Source organism: Pogoniulus pusillus, chromosome 36 (genome assembly GCF_015220805.1).
Source record: "Pogoniulus pusillus isolate bPogPus1 chromosome 36, bPogPus1.pri, whole genome shotgun sequence".
In the NCBI taxonomy this organism is placed as follows: Eukaryota; Metazoa; Chordata; class Aves; order Piciformes; family Lybiidae; genus Pogoniulus; species Pogoniulus pusillus.
The window spans coordinates 4,104,897-4,128,654 of NC_087299.1; the positions used below are offsets into that span (position 1 = coordinate 4,104,897).

Here is a 23,758-nt window from a genome sequence, read left to right on the forward strand (position 1 = left end):
AGAAACCACGGCACCACCTCTGCCAGCCTACGCGTGGCCATGGCCCCTTTAAGGCGTTTCCCAACGAGAGGGCAACGCGCGGAGGGGCGCGCTGGGGCGGGGCTTCCTGCCGGCTCCGCCCCCCGGTATAAAAGGGGCCGCCCGCCAGCGGCGCGCCAGTGACCGGCGCTGTGGCGGCTTGGCGCATGCGTGCGGCGCCGGCGGGGACATGCGGGGCTGCGCGACACTGTCGGGGTAAGTAATGGGCCCCCACGGCGGCGCCTCCTGCCGCCTCGCTTGTTGTCATGGCGGTGGGGCACCTCCCGCTGCCGCGGCCTGCCGAGGCTGCTGCCGGCCGCCGCGTCCCCTGAGCTACTCGACAAGGCTTGGCCGCGGCCCGGGGCAGCCACGTACCTGCCGCGCCGGGCCCCGCCACCGGCGAGAGGAGCAGGACCGGAGCCAGTGGCGCGGGCAGCCGCACGCGGCACCTGCAGGTCGTCCGGGCTCGGTCGGGCCGCGGCCGGCTGGGCCCCTGGCACGATGCCGCAGTGCCGGCGCGGCCCACGCCAACGGGCGCGGGGGGTGGCGGAGGGCCGTGGCTCGGGAGGCGCGCCGGGGAGGAGCGGGAACACGTTTTCTGCCCTTACGTTGGCAGCGCTGGCACCGGGGCCCAGACCTGCCGTCGTACCGCTTACCTGCGGGGTCTGGCGGGGAGGCGTCTCGGGCAGGGGCAGCGGGTGGCGCCGGTGGGAGCGCGGTTACGCGGCTACGGGAAGCGCTCGGGCAGCAGCCTGTAGCCGGGACCCGTCCGGGGTCAGTGATGCCCCTAGCCGCAGTTGTTGCTGATCAGCCTGCCGTGCCATGCCTTTTCTTCCTGACCCCGAGAGTATCGGTGTTCCCTCGCACTCGCCTCCGAGCTGCTGGAGTAAACAGAGACCGCATTGCGGGATCAGGCTCCGCGTTTCACACTCTAATTTAGGCCAGCTTAATTTAGAATAAACATTTCTTCATGGCTTCATACTCCGGCGCATATCCTCGATTTGCTAAAATAGCCAGTCTGCGGTGTTTAAATCTGGAGGCATCACTGACCCTTCAAGTATGTGCAGTGGCTGTCGAGGCACTGTGTTGGTTATGCAAAGCGAACAGTCCAGAGCGGCTCTGAAGCTGCAATACCCTCGTGTCATTAGTGCAGGGACTAAGGACCCTATGCAGTATTGCTGAAGGATGTTATGCTGTGTGATAACACAGCAGTGCTTAGTTATCTGTTGATAAACTGGACGGGAAAGGCTCTGGGGATAAGGTCTCTTTGGTCAGTCTGGAGCTATTTGAAGCTCTGTCATACTGGAATGACGGGTGAACCATGTCTCTGCATCACAAATGCACTTATGAATGGCATTTACAAGCTAGTAAAACTTTCAAAGAGGAAACCAAACTGCTCAATTCACCCGTGTCACTTTGTGCACAATCCAGGTTTTCTCTCCTTAGCAGTTGGTCTTTGATAGAAGCCTATCTTTGGAGGTGTTATCTTCTGGGTGGTTCTTTGCCACCCTGTGCCATACAGGGGTTATTTCAGGGGAAAACAGTTCCACTTCTCTGGAGTGGAAAAGAGAATTAAAACTTATCACAGCATGTCTAATGCTATGGTTATGACTCTGAGTCAGCTTTGTAAAGGCATTTTTGTTTCCTGAATGTAAACTGGCTATATTCACATTGAAATTTTCAGGAGGGTCAAGCATGCATCTGAAATCTGACAAGCTGAGGCAAGGGAATCGTCTGGCTATTTAATTACTGGTTTTCTACTGGTAATTTACAAGTTCCTCCCAGTTGCTGTGTAGGACCAGGAAATAGTAGCCCAAATTTTAACTGAACTTAAACACCTTGATGAACTGTAGTTCTTTGAATATATTCCAAACCAGCTTACTACTATAATAAAAGTACTTTGTCAGATGTTTAGTCCATTTCTGTCTTGAAATTTCTGCCCATCATCCTCTGCCTTAGACCTGTAGAGTTGATTTTATTTGCAACCTCCTGTGGTTTATTCTCTTTATTTCTGCCATTTCTGGTTGCAGTATGTGTAGAAAAGTCTCTCAAAACTAGGAACATACTACATTTATAGAACAACTATAAAGAACAGAATTCCTATAAATGGAAGAGTCTTTTGAGGCATGAATCTGGCTTGTGACTTGAGGAATACTGAACTACATTGTGGAGGTTCAGTGCATAGTGAATAAGATTAACTATTTATTACATGAGTAGGTTTATGAAGCTGCTTCTTGGAGGTGTCAGTTACTGAGAGTTCATCGAGTTAAGGACAAAAGCACTTAGGGAATGGTAATAGCCAGTAGAGAACCAGTATATGAAGTTCCAGAAAGTATCCTAACAGCTCTTTGGCTTTTAAAAGTCCAATTAGAAGTCTGAAATACTTAAATATGAAAAGGTTGGCTCTATCTCAGATACTTTCATTAAATAGAAAGTCAAAGGAAATTACATCACATTGTCAAATAAGGAACAGCTAGCTGGAGCAGATGACTTGTAGTGCAAAAATGTGCCCCTCCTCCTGTGAATTGCTTCTGAGATTTGTTGTAGATATGTGGTGGCAAGGTGAGCAAAATAGGTTGTGGATTTAAGGTGGTCACATTTCTTCCCCTCTCAAAAGCAAGATGCTTCTCTCCCATTTCTCATGAGAAGTATATAAGCTGCTTGTCCAGAGTGGTGCCTTTTTACAGAGTCTGTAAAGTCTTACAGAATTGGTGTAAGCATTCAAAAACCTGCCCAGCAAATTGCTCTCCATGAAGTAAAACATTTTTGGAGCATGCTTTGGTCTGCTGTGCATACCAGAAAGGTTTGCTTTAGTATGAATCTGACTTGGTTGCGTTGGGGCTGGGAGGGCAGGGAACAGAGGAACAAAATTGTGTGTGACCAGTGATAGGCCTTGAGCTGAAATATATGTAAAGGCTTCTTAGTTTCTCAGCAGAGGATTATTGTTGCTAGGTGAGTATTTAGTGATATGTATCAGTATGAAAACTGTATATTTGGGATGCTTGATGTAGCTCCACCTCACAAAACATTTCAGCTGTATGCCCATATGCATTCCTCATTGTGTAGATACCCTCCTGTTTAGGGATCCATTGCACCACTTGCAGCTTACACATACTTACCCTATTATTCATCACACATCACTTCAAGTCTGAAAGTGTACTTGACCTTGTAAAAAGTTAATTAAAAATCTCATCTCCAGTACTTAGAAGGATTCATTTGTGAATGTGATCAGGCATGAATGATTGGAAAGTATCTTTTGCACTGTTACCTTGCCTTAAACGGTGCCCATACCGACAAACCTTTGATTGCCTCGCGTCTGCCTTTTACTGATTACTGCCTGTGATTTTATTTTGAACTCCATTTCTTTGGAGTAACAGAAACTTAACCCCTTCAAAAGTGCTCAGAATGCTTTGCTCTTTCTGCATGCTGTAATCTGTGCATAACTAGGGCCAGGCCAGCAAGCTAACAGGAAACTCCATGCTGTGCAAATGAGTGGCAGCCAAGCGCTAGATCCAGAACGCTTCATTACTACACGGTGTTGCTGTTAGCAAATGGAGCTTGGTTTAAGTTAGATCCTTCAGTCTTTAAGGAGGCAGAATGGGACCAGCAGTTGCAGTGGTGCTTATATCCTCATGACTGTTTTTAAAGCCAGTTACTAGAAAATAGCAGCCTCATGAAATATGTGCTGCTCAGCTTTAGTAAGAGCACGCCATGAAACAGAGTTTGTACTCAATTACACATCCTCTTAAGATACTGGTTCTTCAAACAAGGTTATGCCTGGTTTAAAACACAAGTACCAACTATCTAGACTGCACTGAAAAAGGAACTGGGTGCTTTAGTGAAAGAGCACGTCTTACCTCTCTTGATAACTCTTAGCTTAAGGCGTGGAGAACAGTTTCATAACTGTCCATTCACAGCTCCCTGCTGAAACATCGAGGCAAGTCACCTTCTGTGAATGAACAAAGAGGTCATTGTTAGAAGCAAGCAATTTTTATGGCTGCAGAACTTGTCTGTTCTTTATTTTTAAAAAAAAAAAAAAAAAGAGTTGATTGAAACAAGTGGAGATTACCTTCCCCTGGAGTATGTAAATATTTAAGTCCATTTCAGAAGTGGAGTTGAGCATTCCAGAGGGATCTCAGAGAGGTGATTGTGCAACTATGAGTCTTGAGAGCTGTGATTTAGACAGCATTCAGAAAGCTGACACAGTAATTACTTACAGTGGTTTTGGCAGGGTATCTAATGAAGGTTGGTCTTAACAAGCCCTGCAAGGGCTGTACGTTATCATAGCAAGCACATTAGATGTGCTCTCCAACTGCAGCAGTGTCACCCCACTGTGGCTCAGTTTTTATATCATAATCAATGGTCTTGTTTGATCTTCTATGTGCACTGAAGTGGCATACTATAATTTGCTGACTAATCAGGGGTTTTTCAACTTGTGACTTGCATTTGACTTCAAAAAATGCTGAAATGGAAGCAGGAGCTTCCCAGTTAGCCTTCAGATCACTAATTCACTCTCCGTTTCTTTTGCAGATTCTTTGCTCCTAGGATAGTATCTGTGAGGCACTGCTCAATGCTGTGTGAGCTCATGTGATGGGTGCTTTCTTTGCAAACTGTGTTAACATAATAGGAAGTAATTTTAGAACTGGTGCTGTGCTGGCACTGCACTGCTGCAGTCTTTTTGACAGATGTATTTCTCCAGCCTTCTGCTCCTCCACAGACAATGCTTTTGCTTGCACGTACAGAATTGGAAGGGAGATCTGCTGTTACAGGGCTGATAGAGATTCTGAACTCATTTGCTAATCAGAACAATGTTATTGCTTCCTGGGCCTATATCCTTCATTTTACTATGAAAATCTGCAGTTCCTATTGGTGAGAAGGGTCTAGCTTGACTGTATAATGCAAACATTTCCATGGTTAAGCTAGCTATTAAGGAGATTGTCTGAAAAGGAAGAACACAGGCTTTATTAAAATTAGGAGAGTAAGACCTAATCCTTGGCTGCAACAGCCAGAAAATTGTTTGGCCCTTGTTCACTTTTATTAAAGCTACCAACCTCCTGTCTAGAGTTCCTAAATGCCTGGCTAAAATACACTGGCTATCTCCTGGTGAGTTAAACAAGCCAACTTGTACTGCCACAAAGGCAATCACTGGTAGTCACAGAACCATAGAATCAACCAGGTTGGAAGAGACCTCCAAGATCATCCAGTCCAACCTAGCACCCAGCCCTATCTAGTCAACTACATCATGGCACTAAGTGCCTCATCCAGGCTTTTCTTTAACACCTCCAGGGACAGTGACACCACCACCTCCCTGAGCAGCCCATCCCAATGGCTAATCTTTGGGTTGGGTTTCCTTAGGAGTTTTAAACAGAGAGTCTTTGCATGGTTTACAGAAGTAGTAGCACTGATTTCAAACAAAAAGGTCAGCAAAACCACCACACACTTTAAAGAGAAGGTGATTAGGTCTGGCACACTGTAAGGAAGTATGCAGTCAGAATCTGGTTCCTATGAGCATGTGTGCAGTCAGAACCTGTTTTTTGTACACTGTTTGCTTGGATGATCAATACTGGACCCAATTCAGATTTGGAAACACACAGCAAAGCTCTTTCTCAAACAGCTGTTTGTACAAGGCAAATAGTGGTATTAGCCTGCAAATGAATCCTGGGGCACCTGGTTTACAGTTCTGTGTCAGAGTCTGTCCATTCCTCTCTAAGGAACAGGCAGATCACACAGCTGCATAAATGCCTGCTTTTGAACAGGTTAAGCACAGTATCACAGTATCATCAGGGTTGGAAGAGACCTCACAGATCATCAAGTCCAACCCTTTACCACAGAGCTCAAGGCCAGACCATGGCACCAAGTGCCACATCCAGTCCTGCCTTGAACAGCTCCAGGGACGGCGACTCCACCACCTCCCCGGGCAGCCCATTCCAGTGTCCAATGACTCTCTCAGGGAAGAACTTTCTCCTCACCTCCAGCCTAAATCTCCCCTGGCACAGCCTGAGGCTGTGTCCTCTTGTTCTGGTGCTGGCCACCTGAGAGAAGAGAGCAACCTCCTCCTGGCCACAACCTCCCCTCAGGTAGTTGCAGACAGCAATAAGGTCTGCCCTGAGCCTCCTCTTCTCCAGGCTAACCAATCCCAGCTCCCTCAGCCTCTCCTCATAGGAGCCTCATGAAATATGTGCTGCATCAGCTGTTGTTTGTTTCTGTACCCCCCTTTGTTGCAGTACCATAATGCAAAGGAGTTTTCTTGACATGTCTACTGCACTGTTTAACAACTGGCCCTCAATTGCTGGTTGACTTCTTTAAGTGGAAGCTCCTGGGAAGGAATGGGTAGTATTTTTTGACTCTCAAGGATGCAAAGAGTGGGTCATGGTGGCTTTTGTTTCTTTGTTTTGGTTTTGCACAGCCATGTAACACGGTATTGTACCTGTCACATTTAGAATACTATTGCACATGAAGCACAGACCTAGAGAACATCTTTGTGTATAGTCTTGGACTTCATTTCTCCCACCCTCAGAATGCTGACTACTTTGACACTCTGCCCCCTCAATAATGCATTCTGAATTTCCTCCACAAAGCCCTGTTCCTTAGGCTATGATGATTTGCTCAATATAAAGCAAGTGCCAGGATTTATTTTTGTTACAAATGGAGCAGGCAAAGCACTGTTCACACACTCAAAATAAATTTGAGTGCAGCAAGCCAGTTTAAGAGGAGATTATTTCAAATCACTAGATTTACCATTGGTTTGAAATAGCTAAAGGACTTGAGGCTGATTTATCTTCATGCTTGAGTTAATAATAGCAACTCCTTCATTCAAAAAGGTTTTGAATTCTGATTGAAGTAATCAGTGATTCCTGTTTATTGGAGCAAATACTGGACCTGAGGAGGAAGTTCTGCACCATGAGAGTGGTGAGAGCCTGGAATGAGTTGCCCAGAGATGTGGTTGAGGCCCCATCCCTGGAGGTGTTTAAGGCCAGGCTGGATGAGGCTGTGGGCAGCCTGATCTAGGGTAGGGTGTCCCTGGGCATGGCAGGGAGGTTGGAACTGGCTGCTCCTTGTGGTCTCTTCCAACTCTGACTGATTCTATGATTCTATAAATGCTATTTGCTAGTCTTAAGATGTTGTGTTGGCTGCATCAAAAAACATCAACTCATTAATGAAAAGATCCAATGGAAAAGAGGTGGCTGCTAGAAAATCAGGGATTGCTCTGGACCCTGGCAGGTGCTGTAGGGCTGAAGCTGTTGACAACTGCCACAGGTTGACAGCTTTTCTGATACTTCTCCATACAGTTTAATTCTGTAAGAGAAGTTAATCTATTTTATACTTCAGTTTTGCAGTCAGACACTAATGAATGTGGTAAGATCTCCCTGTTGGCAAGAGTTGTTTAATAACTAGAAATACAGACACTTACTGCAAGTGGTGAACACATCAAGTTTGCATTTCTGACATTTATGTCCTTCTCTTTTTTGAAGGGAATGAAAGCTGCAGGAAATCTGTCAGGAGCTGAATTTCTAGGGTCGTGAGATACCACCAGAGAGCAGTGCACAATGACAACTGCAGGAGTTGCTGCTCAGGAGATGAGAGTCCAATTAAAAAATGGCTTTCTTCACACTAGTCAAGGCATGGGGAGTCTGAAAACCTGCTGGGGTAGCCACAGTGGATTTGAAAAGTGAGTGAGACTGAAGTTTGATCTATTGCACTGTCAAGTGTATGAGTGTTAAGAATGCTTTTACCAGTACTGCCCTATGCTCTGTTTACAGCAGAGGTGTGTTTGTTGTTTTCTTTTCCTTTAGTACTTTCTTTAATGTGGACCCTATAGCTGTGGCATATAACTTGAATCCATCAACAGAGCAACATTTACCATCCACTGGTAAGTATAAAGACTAACTTGTATTTAGGTAGTGTGATGCTTTGGGTGTTACCTGCCCCCACCCCCCAACGCTGAAGAAAATCAGCCAGACTGGACTCAGCCAAATCTGGAAATTGAGTGAATGAAGCTTTCTATTTACAGCTTAGCACAATATCCAAGCAGATATCTACAATAGATACAGCTACAGACAGACATATAACAGTTTAAAAGTAATCCAGAAACACAACAGCCCTCCCAGAAACCACAGTCCCCAGGAGGGGCTCCCAACCACCCTTCCACCTTCTCCCCACCCCTCTACCTTAGCCCAGACTTTGCCTTATATTCAAGGTGAGTTTGGAGGGTCAGGAAGCAGAAGGGTTAGTCACAGGGATGGCAGGTTAGAGAGAGAGAAAAGTGCAGCCCCAAAGACAGAGACTCTGTTATCTATGTTTATGTTCTTGTGCATCTCAGCAAGCCTGCGAGTGAAGTAGCCATCAGCATTGTTTCCTTTTCACAGCCTAGCATCTAATTCTTCTCACCAAAATATCCCAGCTAGATTCAAACTAGCACAGGTAGTGTAGGGGGTTTGGTCTTGTGGAGAAAGGAAAAGTCCTCAGGTCTAACTTAGGAGACTGAACATATTCTCCTGGCTAGAGAGCTGCCCTCTGGTGACTGAATGCAACTGAAAATGCCACTATTCCAGCCCCCAAACCCCAGCCAAACAAACATTTTTAATAACATGATCAAGCTACAGCAAACAAAAAAAAGTTCTCCTTGTACTTAAGAGGCCTCTGAGTTGCCATTACCCCTCTGACAGAAAAGCCAGTTAGTAAACCAGCACTTGTTCCATAGTAGTCTGTTGATAGGATCTTTCTAGTTGTGTCTGCTCTCTGTTGCTTATACTTAGGGACTTAACCTCATGTAACTGATGTATGGCCTGCAGCAGTAATATAGTCAACTGCTCTCTTAACATATAAATCCTCAACCAGAAGAGATCTATAGTAGCTATGTGAGGGGCCTAGAGCACAGCCCTGTGAGGAGAGGCTGAGGGAGGTGGGGGTGTGCAGCTTGCAGAAGAGGAGGCTCAGGGCAGAGCTCACTGCTGTCTACAGCTACCTGAAGGGAGGTTGTAGCCAGGTGGGGTTGGGCTGTTCTGCCAGGCACCCAGTGATAGAACAAGGGGACATAGTCTCAAGCTGTGCTAGGGCAGGTTCAGACTGGATGTTAGGAGGAAGTTGTTGGCAGAGAGAATGATTGGCATTGGAATGGGCTGCCCAGGGAGGTGGTGGAGTCTCCATTCCTGGAGGTGTTGAAGCCAAGCCTGGCTGGGGCACTTAGTGCCATGGTCTGGTTGATTGGCCAGGGCTGGGTGCTAGGTCAGACTGGATGAGCTGGGGGTCTCTTCCAACCTGGTTGATTCTATGATTGTGTTTTGCTACTTGAGTCATTAAGCAGACATTACTGTTGCATTAGAAGGAACTAAATGGTTAAATAGGCACTGGCAAAGTCATGCACCAGACTGTTACTTCGAGAAGCATTTCTAACACTTTCTCACCTTTGCAGGGCACTCTTCCAACCACGCTCTCACAAATGACCACAGCTTTGCTGAAAACTGCATCCAAGTCCCACCTCAGAGATCCAGTCCACCTCCTCTAAGTCCCAAAACCGAGCAGCCTATCTCAAGACCTGAAGACCACCTCATTCCTAGCTTCAGCAAACTGTCATTAACCATGGGCTGTGTGTTTGAAGAAGCACATCCTCACCTGCCAACAAAAAATGGGCCAATTCAATTTCTGTCTGTGTCTTCCAGTGACCGTAGCTCCAGGCCTCTCCCTCCTCTGCCCATTTCTGAAAGCCTTGCTCCAGATGAGGTTGACAAGGAGGTGGAATTCCTGACTAGCTCAGATACTGACTTCTTGTTAGAAAGTTATGATCTTCCTCCTTTTAAATCCAGCGCCCCGAGCCGGCGGAGCTTTAGAGGCTGTGGACAGGTCAACTATGCATACTTTGATACACCAACAGGACCAAAACCAGAAGATCCCAACCCTACACAAAGCCTCAGTGGATACATATCCAGTATTTATCCTCCTCCACAGCAGCTGCATCGACGTTTACGAAGGTCCCATTCTGGGCCAGCTGGATCTCTTAATAAACCAGTAGTGAGACTATCTGGACACTTAAACAGGTCTTCTCCAAACTCTGATGAGGATAAACCAGAGATTCCACCAAGAGTTCCCATACCTCCAAGGGCTCTCAAACCAGATTACAGAAGATGGTCAGCAGAAGTTGCTTCTAGTGCATACAGTGATGAAGACAGGCCTCCAAAAGTGCCCCCCCGAGAACCTCTGTCGCGCAGCAACTCCCGTACGCCCAGTCCCAAAAGCCTGCCGTCATACCTCAACGGGGTCATGCCCCCCACCCAGAGCTTTGCACCTGATCCCAAGTATGTCAGCAGCAAAGCTCTACAAAGACAAAACAGTGAAGGATCTTCCAACAGGGTCCCTTGCATTCTCCCAATCATTGAAAATGGTAAGAAGGCCAGTTCAACACACTACTATCTGCTGCCTGAAAGGCCTCCGTACTTGGACAAGTATGAGAAGTACTTCAGAGAAGCAGAAGAAAGTAGCTCTAACACAGAGGTTCAGTCCTGGTCTGGTGACTGCACAGCCACTTCAGCCCCAGCAAAACTGGACTCAAAACCTAGAATGGACATAGCTGGTCACCTGAAACGAAAGCACCTGTCTTATGTGGTTTCTCCATAGTCTCTGGGAGCACAGTCTCAGCTCAGTTGTTCAGGATGGCACTGAAGTTTGTCATGTTACAAAGCTTTGAGGTTCTCAGATAATGAAGTAGGACCAGTTTGTCCTCCAAGAACTGGAAAATGGATGAAGTCCTTATGCTGCATATCTCTGATTTCTTTCTTAGGACTGTGGTTTTTTTTTGGTCTAGCTATACATAGCTGGAACCCTACAAAGGTTGCATAGAAACATGGAGGGATAATAGTCACAGTTGGCCAGTTATATGCTACCTAGAGGATTGTATTTGGTAGTCATGTTATCAACAACAACAAATAAAATCAATCTGTCTTTATTTAAGAGTTACTTAGAAAGCTGACAGCAGATAATGCAGTAGAGTTTTTTTTTGTATCAGGCATTTCCAGAAGGTTTTTTTTTTTTCCACACAGTTAACTGCTGAGAACAGACTATTATCTTTGACTGGCATGTGCCAACCTGGTTAGAAGGTAACTGCAAGATCTGATAGCCACTTCAAGACTTGGCAAGCATATTGGAAGTGTGTTTCAAAAGATGAATCTATTTTAAAACTTAATTTGACACTAATAGACTTTAAGTGAGTTAGGTTTTGTGGATTCTTTCAGTTGCTAGACACACTTGGCTCAGTTTTGCAGTTTTTCCCTAGGAGATATTTGGACCAGCTACTACTAAGTCTCTGCTGCTTCTCTTTTCATGCTGGATCCAAGGAAAAGTGTGAAAGTGTCCTAAAAGTGGCAGAGGATAGGAGCAACTTTGCATTGCTGTTTAGGTACATGCTCACCTAGAGTCTGAAATTCTGACTGTATTAAATAGAGGAACACAGCACAAGCTGGTCTTGTGTTTAGGTTTCTGTTCAGTATTTTAGGAGAGGAAGAGGGTATGAGGAAAAAAACCCAACCCAACAAACGTGATTCCATTTACGAACAACATCAGTCCCATCTCTTACTGCTTCAGATGCTGCTGCTTGCTGTTTTCTCCTCGTGCCTCAGCAATCCACTGAAGTTCACTGAGGTGCCACATTTGTGCATTAGCAGTTTTCTCGTGCTCATTTTGATGACATTTATCTTCTTACAGATAAGCACAAGAGAAAGGGTGCTCACGGATGGGAGGCACAGAACACGAACGTGTTCCTCCTGACAGAAATAATCAGGCTGTTTACAGTTTAAACTGCTGAATGAGAGGTTGGAGCTATTTTAAAGCTTACTTTTTATTTGTTTCAGTACAAACTAAATGAAGGTGAAATACATGCTATAGAAATGCACTGATATTTCTGCATTATGTACAGTATTGAATAAAAAAGAAAAAGAATTCACTTTGTATTTTGAATATTGTCATGAGTTTAATAAAGTTACAAAATATTTATGATACATTGGGGTTATTTTTTTTTTTTTGCTTTATTGACCAGTGTATGAATTTGTGCATTTGAGTTCTGTGTTTACTGGAAAGTTCAAAGTGAGTCATGCTAAATGTGCAACGGATGTGCAGCTTGGCCTGGTGTTCAATGAAAGGCTGCAGAAGTGTTCAATACCTGGCATTGCACACCATGAATTTTAATTGCTCCTTACTACCTGGTAGCATGGTGAGTAGAGTTTTGTGCTGGCAATAAAACATTCTGTAAGATATAAGTTACTTGGCTTATCATTGTTAAAAAGCTTCCTGTTTTCAGAGCCACCCTTGTGCAAAAGAGAAGGCAGCACTGCTTGTGCAAAAAAGGAGGCAGCAGTGTGCAGAAGAGAAGGCAGCACTGCTTGTGCAAAAGAGGAGGCAGCACTGCAAAAGAGAAGGCAGCACTGCTTGTGCAAAAGAGGAGGCACCAGTGTGCAAAAGACAGAAGGCAGCAGTGCTTGTGCAACAAAAAACAGAAGGCAGCACTGCAAATGAGAAGGCAGCAGTGTTTGTGCAAAAGAGGCAGCAGTGTGCAAATGAGAAGGCAACAGTGCTTGTGCAAAAAAGGAGGCAGCACTGTGCAATAGAGAAGGCAACAGTGCTTGTGCAAAAAACAAGGCAGCACTGCTTGTGCAAAGAAAAACAGGAGGCAGCACTGCTTGTGCAACAAAAACCAGAAGGCAGCACTGCTTGTGCAAAGAAAAATCCAGAAGGCAGCAGTGCTCCTGTCGTCAATTCCTCCCCTATCAGAAGAATTAAACTGTACATTAAGGCCGGCTGAAAAGGAGCTACTCATTCTGAGAATGAAAAAAAGCAAGCTTGAGCATAGCATGGCTTTTTCCCTCAGAGGAGAAAGATCCTGCAGAGACTCCTCACAAAGCAGTGTATTTAACTGTAGTATGTGAGCCTTGGATAAAACTACTGAAGATATGAAACACCACACAACTTTGATCTTGTAGCTGTGCGTGCAGGTAAGCACTTGTCTCCATCTGGCAGTCTGAAGACTTCACCTTGTTTGTGAATGATCTTATTTCAGAATAAAGCAGGTTACCATCCTTGGAGTTAAAAAACATCAGGTTTGTTTTTCCACAGTGCCTAATCACTTGGCTTTTATTAGGTAGGGAGATTGCTAAGTTTCATTGATGTAGGTGCTTAGAAACCTACTGCTGTGCCCTAACTGCTAAGAACCCACGCAGACGGTCCTCCAAAACATAAACAAGTTATCTAATCCTTCGCAAGGCAGATGACTGTAATCACCCTTCTGAAACCTCTGCTTCTCCTTCACCCCCCAGATTTTTCTAAGGGGGAAAATCTCACTGTTTGCAACCCTTAAACCTAAGCAGCTTTAACCCTGCGACCCCAAATTAACATAGCTTCTGAGTTACACACTTAGAGCGGTAGCAAACAGGTCAACATTGCAGCAGATCAAAGCTGCAGTTTGTTCTTTGTCAATTGTGAGGCTGGCACAGACTCAGAAGTCTCTGCTAGAGGAAGCTACTCCTCTGCCCTTACTTGGAAGCACTTGAATGTCCCAAAACCTCAAATCTCAGTTCTACCCTTACTAGCATTTGCTCTCAATACCACAGAATCAGAGATACATGAGTAAGGCCACTCGTGGATGTGAACACAAAAGACAGCTTCCCCATACATATACCCATAGTAAGCATAGTAACCCTGCTCTCAGTGAGACTGATTTGGGCAAAAGCCACGTGGCTAGTGTGCCCACACTGCAAAGTGAACCCATCTCGATGGGCATTCTCACTTCCCTGGATGTAGGAGGCTTCACACTTGAAGTAAAACTGTGAGCAAGCCATCACACCTGCTGCCACATCTCCTCCTCTCTTTGTGAATGCAGGGACTGGGTAAGCCTCCTGTCCTATCTCATAGCATTTCATGAGGGCCTGATGCTAGTGCTTAGTACTTGCACAAGGTAAACCAAAGAGACTTCAAGAGACTAAAAGCTGAACACATCTTGGGTATAAAATGGAAGGGGGTTACCATTTCCCCAGCCCTACAGCCCAGCACTTCTGCTAGCAGTTGAAGTTGCTTAGTTCTTGGGCTAAAACTTTCTTCTGCTAATTTAGCATCAAGACTTTTTTGGTTTCCTTAGAGTAAGATCTACTGAGTACAAACTATGTTCATATTTACAGCACTGAAAAAGTTCAAAGCCTTATAAAACATGCTTTTGGATGGCCTTAGACAACCCTCTCTGAAATTCCAAAGGCATGAAACACTTTTATCCTACCCTTTTTTTTTCCCCTAGGAGAGAAATGACAGAGAACTGCATGCTGCTTTCCTGCAATTATTGATATTTACTACTCAAGTATCAAAAAATACAATTAAATTATCCTTTCTTTTTCCTACCTTTTTTTCCCCCTCAGGACAAAAATGACAGAGAACTGCATGCTCCTTTCCTGCAATTATTGGTGTTGTCTACTACTCAAGTATCACAAATAGTTATCCTTACTTTTTCCTACTTTTTTTCCCCCAGGACAAAAATGACAGAGAACTGCATGCTCCTTTCCTGCAATTATTGGTGTTGTCTACTACTCAAGTATCACAAATACAATGAAGTTACTCTGTAGTGATGCTATCTTTCCAACTGTGTGTTAGCTCAGTAACAGCACAGTAGTGCTAAGTCTCCAGCAGTCGAACAATGAAACTGAGTTTAGTGCAACTGTAGCTGAAATAAAAGAGGCTGAACCCAACTAGAAAATAGCTTGGCTGCAAGCAAGGCATTCAGACAAGCTACAGAGCTCATGTCCCTCTTCAGCAGCAGGAAAGTCATTTATAGGCTAATCTTACAGCATTTAAATGACTTGGCCACTTGCCCTTTAAAAATCCAAAGCAATAAGGTTTCACTGAGGACTCAGCCCCAAATGGTCTACGATTCAGTAGCTGTCTCTAGGTGATGGTGAGGAGATCACTGACACAGGCAGGTGGAATCCTTAACTGCTGTGTTGTGAGGGACAAAGCCTGCACGATCCAAAATCTGTGTTCTGTTTTCCAGGTGAGTAATTAAGGCTTGTAGAGCTGTGGGAGAAGCTCTGCAAGTTCTGGCCAGAAGATACTTCTCTACTCATTCCCTGGCACATGATAAGACTTGTCAGGACACAACATGCTTTTGCAACAGCCTGATCAGATTTGACTATTTAGATCTTGGCCTTACCTAGGCAAAGCCTGACAGCTTGCCTCTGAGGAGGAAGCCCCTTGCCAGAGAGATTTGACTGGAATAATCACACTTCAAAGCAATTATGACTTGCTATGCCCAAGTCTGAAGAGTCAAGGAATTTGAGTTAAAGCAGGGAAGCAAGATGTGCATTTAGGTAAAGGTAATGCTTCCCACAGCCTTTTGATTCCAGTGGGCTGTGCTTATTGCTCACACACCCACCCAAGCAGTCTCTTTCTTGCCTCAGCAATGCTGTTGTGACGACCCAGCCACATCAGCGAAGGACCCATGGGTCCCAGGAGGCAGCCACCGTGTGGCAGAGCAAGTTGGGCTGCAAACAAACTACAGAGGTCTAGATCCAGAGCAGCCCTACAGTGAACCCATGATCACTGAGCAGACCTCAATCATGGGGCTGGCAGCAAAGTTTGTGGGAAGGAGAGGTGGGGTGACCTCAGGCTCAAAACTGTGCCACAAGCAAAATCCCACTCAAGTAAGCAGTGGGAGCAAGAAGCATCTATCACATCTACCCCGTGCAAGTCAGTACTGCTTAGCACTGCTGCTCCAGTGCTGGCTTAAGACCCCCTCTGCTTTGTGAGTTTCATACTAACAAATCAGCTTAGATGAGCTGATCACAGGACCACAGGATGTCAGGGGTTGAAAGGGACCCAAAGAGATCATCCAGTCCAACCTCCCTGCCAGAGCAGGGCCATACAATCCAGCACAGATCACAGAGGAACACATCCAGACAGGCCTTGAAAGTCTCCAGAGGAGACTCCACAACCTCTTTCGGCAGTCTGTGCCAGGGCTCTGGGAGCCTTACAGTAAAGAAGTTTCCCCTTGTGCCAAGGTGGAATCTCCTGTGCTGCAGCTGAGTCCAGCTAGTAACTAAGGACAGAGCCTTTGTCTCAGCATCCCTTTTCACCTCCTGTGCTGCAGCTGAGTCCAGCTAGTAACTAAAGGACAGGATCTTTGTCTCAGTATCCCTTTTCACCTCCTGTGCTGCAGCTGAGTCCACCTAGTAACTAAGGACAGGATCTTTGTCTCAGCATCCCCTTTCACCTCCTGCGCTGCAGCTGAGTCCAGCTAGTAACTAAGGACAGGATCTTTGTCTCAGTATCCCTTTTCACCTCCTGTGCTGCAGCTGAGTCCAGCTAGTAACTAAGGACAGGATCTTTGTCTCAGTATCCCTTTTCACCTCCTGTGCTGCAGCTGAGTCCAGCTAGTAACTAAGGACAGGATCTTTGTCTCAGTATCCCTTTTCACCTCCTGTGCTGCAGCTGAGTCCAGCTAGTAACTAAGGACAGGATCTTTGTCTCAGTACCCCTTTTCACCTCCTGTGCTGCAGCTGAGTCCAGCTAGTAACCAAGGACAGGATCTTTGTCTCAGCATCCCTTTTCACCTCCTGTGCTGCAGCTGAGTCCAGCTAGTAACTAAGGACAGGATCTTTGTCTCAGTATCCCTTTTCACCTCCTGTGCTGTAGCTGAGTCCAGCTAGTAACCAAGGACAGGATCTTTGTCTCAGCATCCCTTTTCACCTCCTGTGCTGCAGCTGAGTCCAGCTAGTAACTAAGGACAGAATCTTTGTCTCAGTATCCCTTTTCACCTCCTGTGCTGCAGCTGAGTCCAGCTAGTAACTAAGGACAGAATCTTTGTCTCAGTACCCCTTTTCACCTCCTGTGCTGCAGCTGAGTCCAGCTAGTAACTAAGGACAGAATCTTTGTCTCAGTACCCCTTTTCACCTCCTGTGCTGCAGCTGAGTCCAGCTAGTAACTAAGGACAGGATCTTTGTCTCAGTACCCCTTTTCACCTCCTGTGCTGTAGCTGAGTCCAGCTAGTAACTAAGGACAGGATCTTTGTCTCAGTACCCCTTTTCACCTCCTGTGCTGCAGCTGAGTCCAGCTAGTAACTGAAGAACAGAGCCTGTCTCAGTACCCCTTTTCCTGAAAGGAAGAAGCAGTGTTACTATCTGATGACTTAAAAAAAACATTAGCTTTAATTCTCCATCATGTTAACTTGCTCTTAGCTAACATCAGGAACTAACACACAGATGTAATGGGAGGTCATTAAAAAAAACCCTTGAGACCATCAAGTCTCTCTTGAGTCATAAGAGCTAAAGCAGAGCAGAAAAATCCACCTGATGTGAAAGCATTCTGACACCAGGATTGGATTCCCAGGTCATTCCAATTAGCCAATGGTTGTTGCTGTTAGTTTTCTGTCCACTCCCAGACTGGCTCAGACACACAGATACTGCACTGAAACTGCAGAAGAGCTCACACTGAGTTAAAACCCATACTTAAACACAAAAAAAAAAGCCCATCAATTAAATTATACAGGTAATTATAAATTCCTATTGTGACACTAATTTGAGCAGCTTAATGTCAACAGTCAATGTGGGGATTTATTAAAAGAGAAAGGCAATAAAATAATTGCACATTTGCTTGTGGGAAGTAAAAAAGAAAAGAAGACCTCTGAATAAAGTTGGTCACAGAAGATCACAGAGTTTAGATTAAATGCATTTTTGTAAAGTGGATCTTATTTTGTGAAGTGCATCTTCTTGGGGCCTTTCACTATGAAGGGGGGGGGGGCTACAAAAAAGCTGGGGAGGGATTTTTTTAAGGCTGTCAGGGAATGACAGGACTGGGGGGAATGGAGCAAAGCTGGAGGTGGGGAGATCCAGCCTGGATGTAGAGGAAGTTGTTGAGCAGGAGAGTGGTGAGAGGCTGGAATGGGTTGCCCAGGGAGGGGGTTGAGGCTCCATCCCTGAAGGTGTTTAAGGCCAGGCTGGGTGAGGCTGTGGCCAGCCTGATCTCGGGTAGGATGTCCCTGCCCATGACAGAGGGGCTGGAACTAGATGATCCTTGTGGTCCCTTCCAACCCTGACTGATTCTGCGATTCTGCAGCCTTGGTTTTGTTTCAAGCAGTCCAAGTGAAGTGGTAGGCTTGACACCATGAAGTAAAACATCCATCCAGGCTAGGGCAAAGACACAAATTTTGTAAGGGCAGTTATTAAAGCAGGGAGTAGCTGCAGCTGGTGTTCAAACTGAGCCTTGTCAGGAACTCAGGGTTAAGATGCTGATCTGATCACTCACAGTGAAATTCCTACCCTTCAACCTTATGATTAGAGACTGTGGCTCTTAGAAACACTTTTTAGAATCACAGAATCAGTCAGGGTTGGAAGGGACCACAAAGGTCATCTAGTTCCAACCCCCCTGCCATGGGCAGGGACACCCTACCCTAGAGCAGGGTATATACTTCTTATAGCCCTACAAACTGAATGTTAAATACATAGTCTCTAGATTATCATCCAGAAGGAAATCTGAGGTGGAGGTAACCAGATGCATCATTTCATCTGCTTGCAGGGTCTCTGCAGTTAGGTGGCCCTGGTGCTGTTGGGGTTTGTTTTAAGCAGCCTAATCTTTTCTTTCCAACGCAAGTTACCTTCGCTCCAAACTAAAAACACATAACCAACATTCTGTCTCTCATAGCTCCTTGGCAGTGAAAAAAATCCAGCATGCCATGCTTCATTATACATATTAATATTTGTTAACCAGCACTGCTGAGATTTCTGACTCCCTAGCTCGTGATTAGCATTTGTAAGCTGAAAGAGGTGCTACCCCCACCCATCCTGCGCTGTAATTCAGGCCCTTGCATAATCCCCGCCCAAATGCCTATTTTCATCCACACAACTCATTATTTTTTCTGAATCATCTATGGAAACCACACCCATGATGGCTCACAGACTGTTTGCTGTATTATTTGTATGCTGGTATGCACCTTGATCCCAGGTTGTGGTTAATTTTGGAAAGAGGTGTTAGGTATTCCAAATTTTAAGTGGTGTGCCACTGAAACATGGGAACTATTTACTGCTATTCATTTCCTTACAAAGTGATTCAGAGGAAGAGATTCTCCCTTCTGTGTTTTAAAACCTGCTGAAGATTAAACCTGTTGCCTGCAACTTGTTAGCATGTGAAAGCCACAAAGGAAGAAGAGGGCAAACATACTGTCATAAAACATGAGAGGAAAAACCATGCCAGATTACCACCTGGCACCATCACCACCCTGAATCTGCCTGAGGATGCTAACCACTGCACACTCAGCCACTGTGACAAAATACTGTGAGACCCTCCACAGGTGAAGTCTCTGAAGGGACACTGTAGCCAGGTGGGGGTTGGCCTCTTCTCCCAGGCATCCAGCAATAGAACAAGGGGACACAGTCTCAAATTATGCCAGGGGAGGTCTAGGCTGGATGTTAGGAGGAAGTTTTCCACAGAGAGAGTGATTGGCATTGGAATGGGCTGCCCAGGGAGGTGGTGGAGTCACCGTCCCTGGAGGTCTTCAAGAAGAGACTGGCTGAGGCACTTAGTGCCATGGTCTGGTTGACTGGCTAGGGCTGGGTGCTAGGTTGGCCTGGATGATCTTGGAGGTCTCTTCCAACCTGCTTGATTCTATGACACAGAAGACTAATGAGCTCCTGTCCACCACCAACTCCCCAGGTGACATATACAGACACACTGCTGTTACCTAAACTATTTCTTTTACCTTTGTCAGTGTGTTTACTACGCTCACAACAATTCCCAGGGCACAGCCAGTGCTCCCAAGTACCCTTCTGGGAGGCCACTGGCACACACAAACAGCCCTATACACTCAGCAGTGTTCAGCTATAAAGCTCTTGAGGAGCTTACCAGAGGAGGTTACTCCAGGGAAGTTCACACTAAGGACCACATCAGCTTATGCCACACTGAGTCCAACTGCTGCACGGCAAGGCACAGAGGAGACACCAGTGAGCAGCAAGAGGAGCTCTGTGAGGTTACTCATTGCCTTGCAATCTCTGTGTTGTCATCTGCTGGGTATTAAGCAAGGCCCAGAGGAAACCCGAGACTCCCGACCATATTAGGTTGCACCTGGTGACTTCATGTGTCGTCTATCACGTTGACAAGTTATTCAAGAGAAGCTCTCCTGCATCCTGGTTGCACACCCCTGCACTTAGAGCTTAAGCAATTTGAATTGGAAGTGTGCTCTTATGATGCAGAGCCTCCATCACCCCAGCACAGCGACAGGCACGTGGCAACGCAGAGGTCTCCTAACAACTCGGGGTGGAGATGAGATTACAGCACACACCCTGACACATTCTGTTGCTCCTGGAATTCCAAGATAGCCTAAACTGCTTTTTGCTGGTGGGAGGGAGGGCTGTCTTTTCCAGGCTGAAAAAAAACCCAAGGAACTGAAATGGTGACCTCATTAAAAGCCACAGGGATGGACAGCCCTGTCTGAGACAAAACTGGATGGCAGCGAGGCAAGTACCAGAGAGCTCCTCCCTTATACACAGCCTGATGGAGAACTGGCATGGGGGGCTGAAGATGAAGGGCAAGCCTGAATGATGAACTGTTTAGCTTCAAGTTAAATGCTCTACTCCTCTTGTTCTGTTAAAGACTGTCAGTCCAAATATACACAGCTTTAAGGACTACCTGAAGGGAGGTTGTAGCCAGGTGGGGTTGGTCTTTTCTGCCATGCAATCAGCAATAGAATAAGGAGACACAGTCTCAAGTTGTGCCAGGGGAGGTCTAGGCTGGATGTTAGGAGGAAGTTCTTGCCAGAAAGAGTGATTGGCATTGGAATGGGCTGCCCAGGGAGGTGGTGGAGTCGCTGTGCCTGGAGGTGTTGAAGCCAAGCCTGGCTGGAGCACTTAGTGCCATGGTCTGGTTGACTGGACAGGGCTGGGTGCTAGGTTGGGCTGGATGAGCTTGGAGCTCTCTTCCAACCTGCTTGATTCTATGATGAGGAGGTCACGTTAGGCCATTTTCTTCCGCAGGATCTATTAGCCACACGGTGCCCTGCGCTGGATGCAGCACAACAGAGCTGTCTGTGGCAACAGCCAAGGCTTCGGTGGCTCCCCAGGTCACCTCTCCGCTGGAGCAGCAGGCTGCTAGCCGACTGAGACAGAGCCAGCAGGCACAGCCTCTGCTTAACACACAGGACACAAGGGTTAGCTCAGGGCTGCTCAGCCTCTCAGGCTGCTAACGACCTAAGGAGCTGCCGCAAGGTGCTGCGGACATGCTGCCGCTCCCGGGCCACACTTCTCCTGCCACCTGAGCTTCATCAGAGCAACCTGAGCAGCAGCATTCTCCTCGGTAAGGCAGGATGCTATTGCATGCCCCGGAGCAGTACAAGGCAGAAGGGGGCCGGTTTACAGCTAATGCCCCAGCTTTACGATGGGCCACTCGGTCACGCACAAAGGAGTAAGGAGCGCAAGCCAGAGGCGGAACCTTGGCGTGCCCAAGCCGCGCAACGAGCCGCGGACAGCCTCGCTGCCTTTGGCTCCGGACAGCTCGCTGAGGCCGAAGATTAAACCCGAAGTGGCCCAGACCTTCGCACTCGCAGCTAGAGAAGCCGCAGCCCGCCGGCTCCTGCGGGAGCCCCACAGGCACAGCCGGCGCAGAGCAGCAGCCGCGGCGATGCCCGGAGCCGGCGGCAGGGCGGGCAGGCGGCCGGCGGGGGGCGCTGCCGGCCCAGCCCGCTCCAGAGCCGCTGCCGGCTGCCAGCCTGCCCGAGCATGGCCCCGCGGGGCCGGGCAGGAACTCCTCCCTTTTTCCCTTAAAACACCCCATTGGGATCATTAACACCCCGTAGTCCTCCGAGGCCGAAGGAGTCAAAACCCAAACCTCGCCTCCGCACTTTGCCCCAGGGGATGTGAAAGCCAACGGCAAAGCCCCTGTCCTTGGGAGTCCATGCGCGTCCCTGGGAGCTTCATCTTCCCTCTGCACAGCTCAGAGGAAGGAAAAGCGCTAAGCGCTCCTCTGCAAAACTCGGTGGAAGTGCAACCAAGCAACAGGTCATTAGTGATAGATGCACCTTCTTTTCACGGAATCAACCAGGTTGGAAGAGACCTCCAAGCTCAGCCAGTCCAACCTAGCACCCAGCCCTATCCAATCAACCAGACCATGGCACTCAGTGCCTCAGCCAAGCTTTGCTTCAACACCTCCAGGGACAGCGACTCCACCACCTCCCTGGGCAGCCCATTCCAGTGCCAATCACTCTCTCTGCCAACAACTTCCTAACAACATCCCCCTGCAATTCCTGGCCCAGCAGCAGATTCCCGGTCAAAAGCACACCTGGCAGTGCCGTGCTAACGAGCGCCGCTCAGGGCAGCTGCTGCCAATCTGCCAGGCACTATCCCTGCCCAGTTGGTGACTTGGGCAGCAGAAGGCTTTTTTCTCTATCTGCATACAAAACAATGCAGGAGAAAGCGGGAGTCTGAGGCTAGAGGTGCACGCATGTGGAAGCCAGCAATGCTTTCCCAGGAGAGCTCCCTGCAACTTGGAACCGTTTCCGTGCAGGCAGGCAGCTCCCCGAGCTCACAGCCCGTAGAGTGCCAGGTGTCCAATGCCCAACTCCAGGGAGACCACTCTCCCAAAATAACTCATTGAAACTTAACAACACGAGGAAACCAAACGGGTCGAAAAAGAGGAACTGCGAACGCCTCTAAAAGAGCAAACACAGAGGTACTGACCGCCAGGGAGCAACAGCAGCAGCTTCTCTACAACGCACGAACAGAGCCTAAAAGCCTCAGAGACGCCGGACAGGGCAGCACCAGCGAAGGGTACAGCCCCACGTACCTGAGCACGGAATGCCGAGAAGGTCCTGTAGAAGCAAGTGCTTCAGCCAGCAGTTCTGGAGCAAAAGAACTCTGGAGCAGGTCCAAAACCAAACTGCCATGCTCCCTGAGCAAGTGAAGCCCATCAATAGCCACAGCTGCCCCTGAGCCTCAGCTTATAGGGAGCTCCTGCGTCATGATAGGCTCTAAGTGCCCACAGCTGTTGCTCGACCCTAACAAAAAACAAGACAACCAAAACCGAACCAACACCTCTGTTTCCAAGCTGTCTGAAGGAATTGTGATCACTGTTTAATAAAACATTAATTTAAAGGAACTGGCAGGCAATTTAGAATCATAGAATGGTTTAGGTTGGAAGGGACCTCAAGGATCACTCGGTTCCAGCCCCCTGCCATAGGCAGGGACACATCCCACTAGAACAGGTTGCTCAAGACCTCATCCAACCTGGCCTTGAACACCTCCAGGGAGGTTGTGGAGCACAGAATCATTCAATATGATCAAAGCTAACATTAGGTGCTTCTGTGCTCCACAACCTCCCTGGGCAACCTGTGCCAGTGTCTCACCACCCTCACTGCAAAGAACTTCCTAACATCTAGTTTGAATCTCCCCTCTGCCAGTTCAAACCCTTTACCCCTTGTCCTGTCATTACCAGACCTTCTCAATAGTCCCTCCCCAGCCATCCTATAGGTCCTCTTCAGATACTGGAAGGCCACTCTAAGGTCTCCTTGAAGCCTTCTCTTCTCCAGGCTGAAGACCCCCAACTCTTGTAGCCTGTCTTCGTAGCAGAGCTGCTCCAGCCCTCTGAGCATCTTGGTAGCCCTAATTTAGGCTAATACTTTTAAGTGTCCTTTAGCAGAAAATGGTTTGTCTCAAGAATGTGGTGCTACAAGGCACAAGACTTCAAAAGCTCCTATCAGAAGCCTGAAAATGTACTCTGGGCATTTCTGGTCAGAATC

The 23,758-nt window shown here is 47.1% G+C and overlaps 2 protein-coding genes across 2 annotated transcripts in view; one reads left to right on the plus strand and one right to left on the minus strand.

Moving 5' to 3' along the window:
* The window catches only part of SLC45A1 (solute carrier family 45 member 1), an 84,220-nt gene extending 61,286 nt beyond the window's left edge, over positions 1 to 22,934 (minus strand). Inside the window, exons 1-3 of the mRNA XM_064171777.1 lie at positions 22,807 to 22,934; positions 3,876 to 3,967; positions 675 to 899 (exon numbers count right to left, since the gene is read on the minus strand). The gene's annotated coding sequence lies outside the window, so the exon portion shown is untranslated. The remainder of the gene's footprint in view (positions 1 to 674; positions 900 to 3,875; positions 3,968 to 22,806) is intronic.
* ERRFI1 (ERBB receptor feedback inhibitor 1) lies at positions 145 to 12,263 on the plus strand. Its single transcript, XM_064171781.1, has 4 exons — positions 145 to 234; positions 7,491 to 7,687; positions 7,812 to 7,888; positions 9,431 to 12,263. The coding sequence occupies exons 2-4, from the start codon at positions 7,566 to 7,568 to the stop codon at positions 10,627 to 10,629; spliced, it is 1,398 nt and encodes a 465-aa protein (XP_064027851.1). The 5' UTR covers positions 145 to 234; positions 7,491 to 7,565; the 3' UTR covers positions 10,630 to 12,263.
* Positions 22,935 to 23,758: the final 824 nt, after the last annotated feature.

What these genes read in the sequence shown, in the direction of transcription:
- ERRFI1 (XM_064171781.1), top strand. Translation starts at nt 7,566, where the DNA reads ATGACAACTGCAGGAGTTGCTGCTCAGGAGATGAGAGTCCAATTAAAA. An exon ending in AGCCACAGTGGATTTGAAAA is followed by an intron (nt 7,688 to 7,811) that starts GTGAGTGAGACT and finishes CTTTTCCTTTAG; the next exon opens with TACTTTCTTTAATGTGGACC. An exon ending in GCAACATTTACCATCCACTG is followed by an intron (nt 7,889 to 9,430) that starts GTAAGTATAAAG and finishes TCACCTTTGCAG; the next exon opens with GGCACTCTTCCAACCACGCT.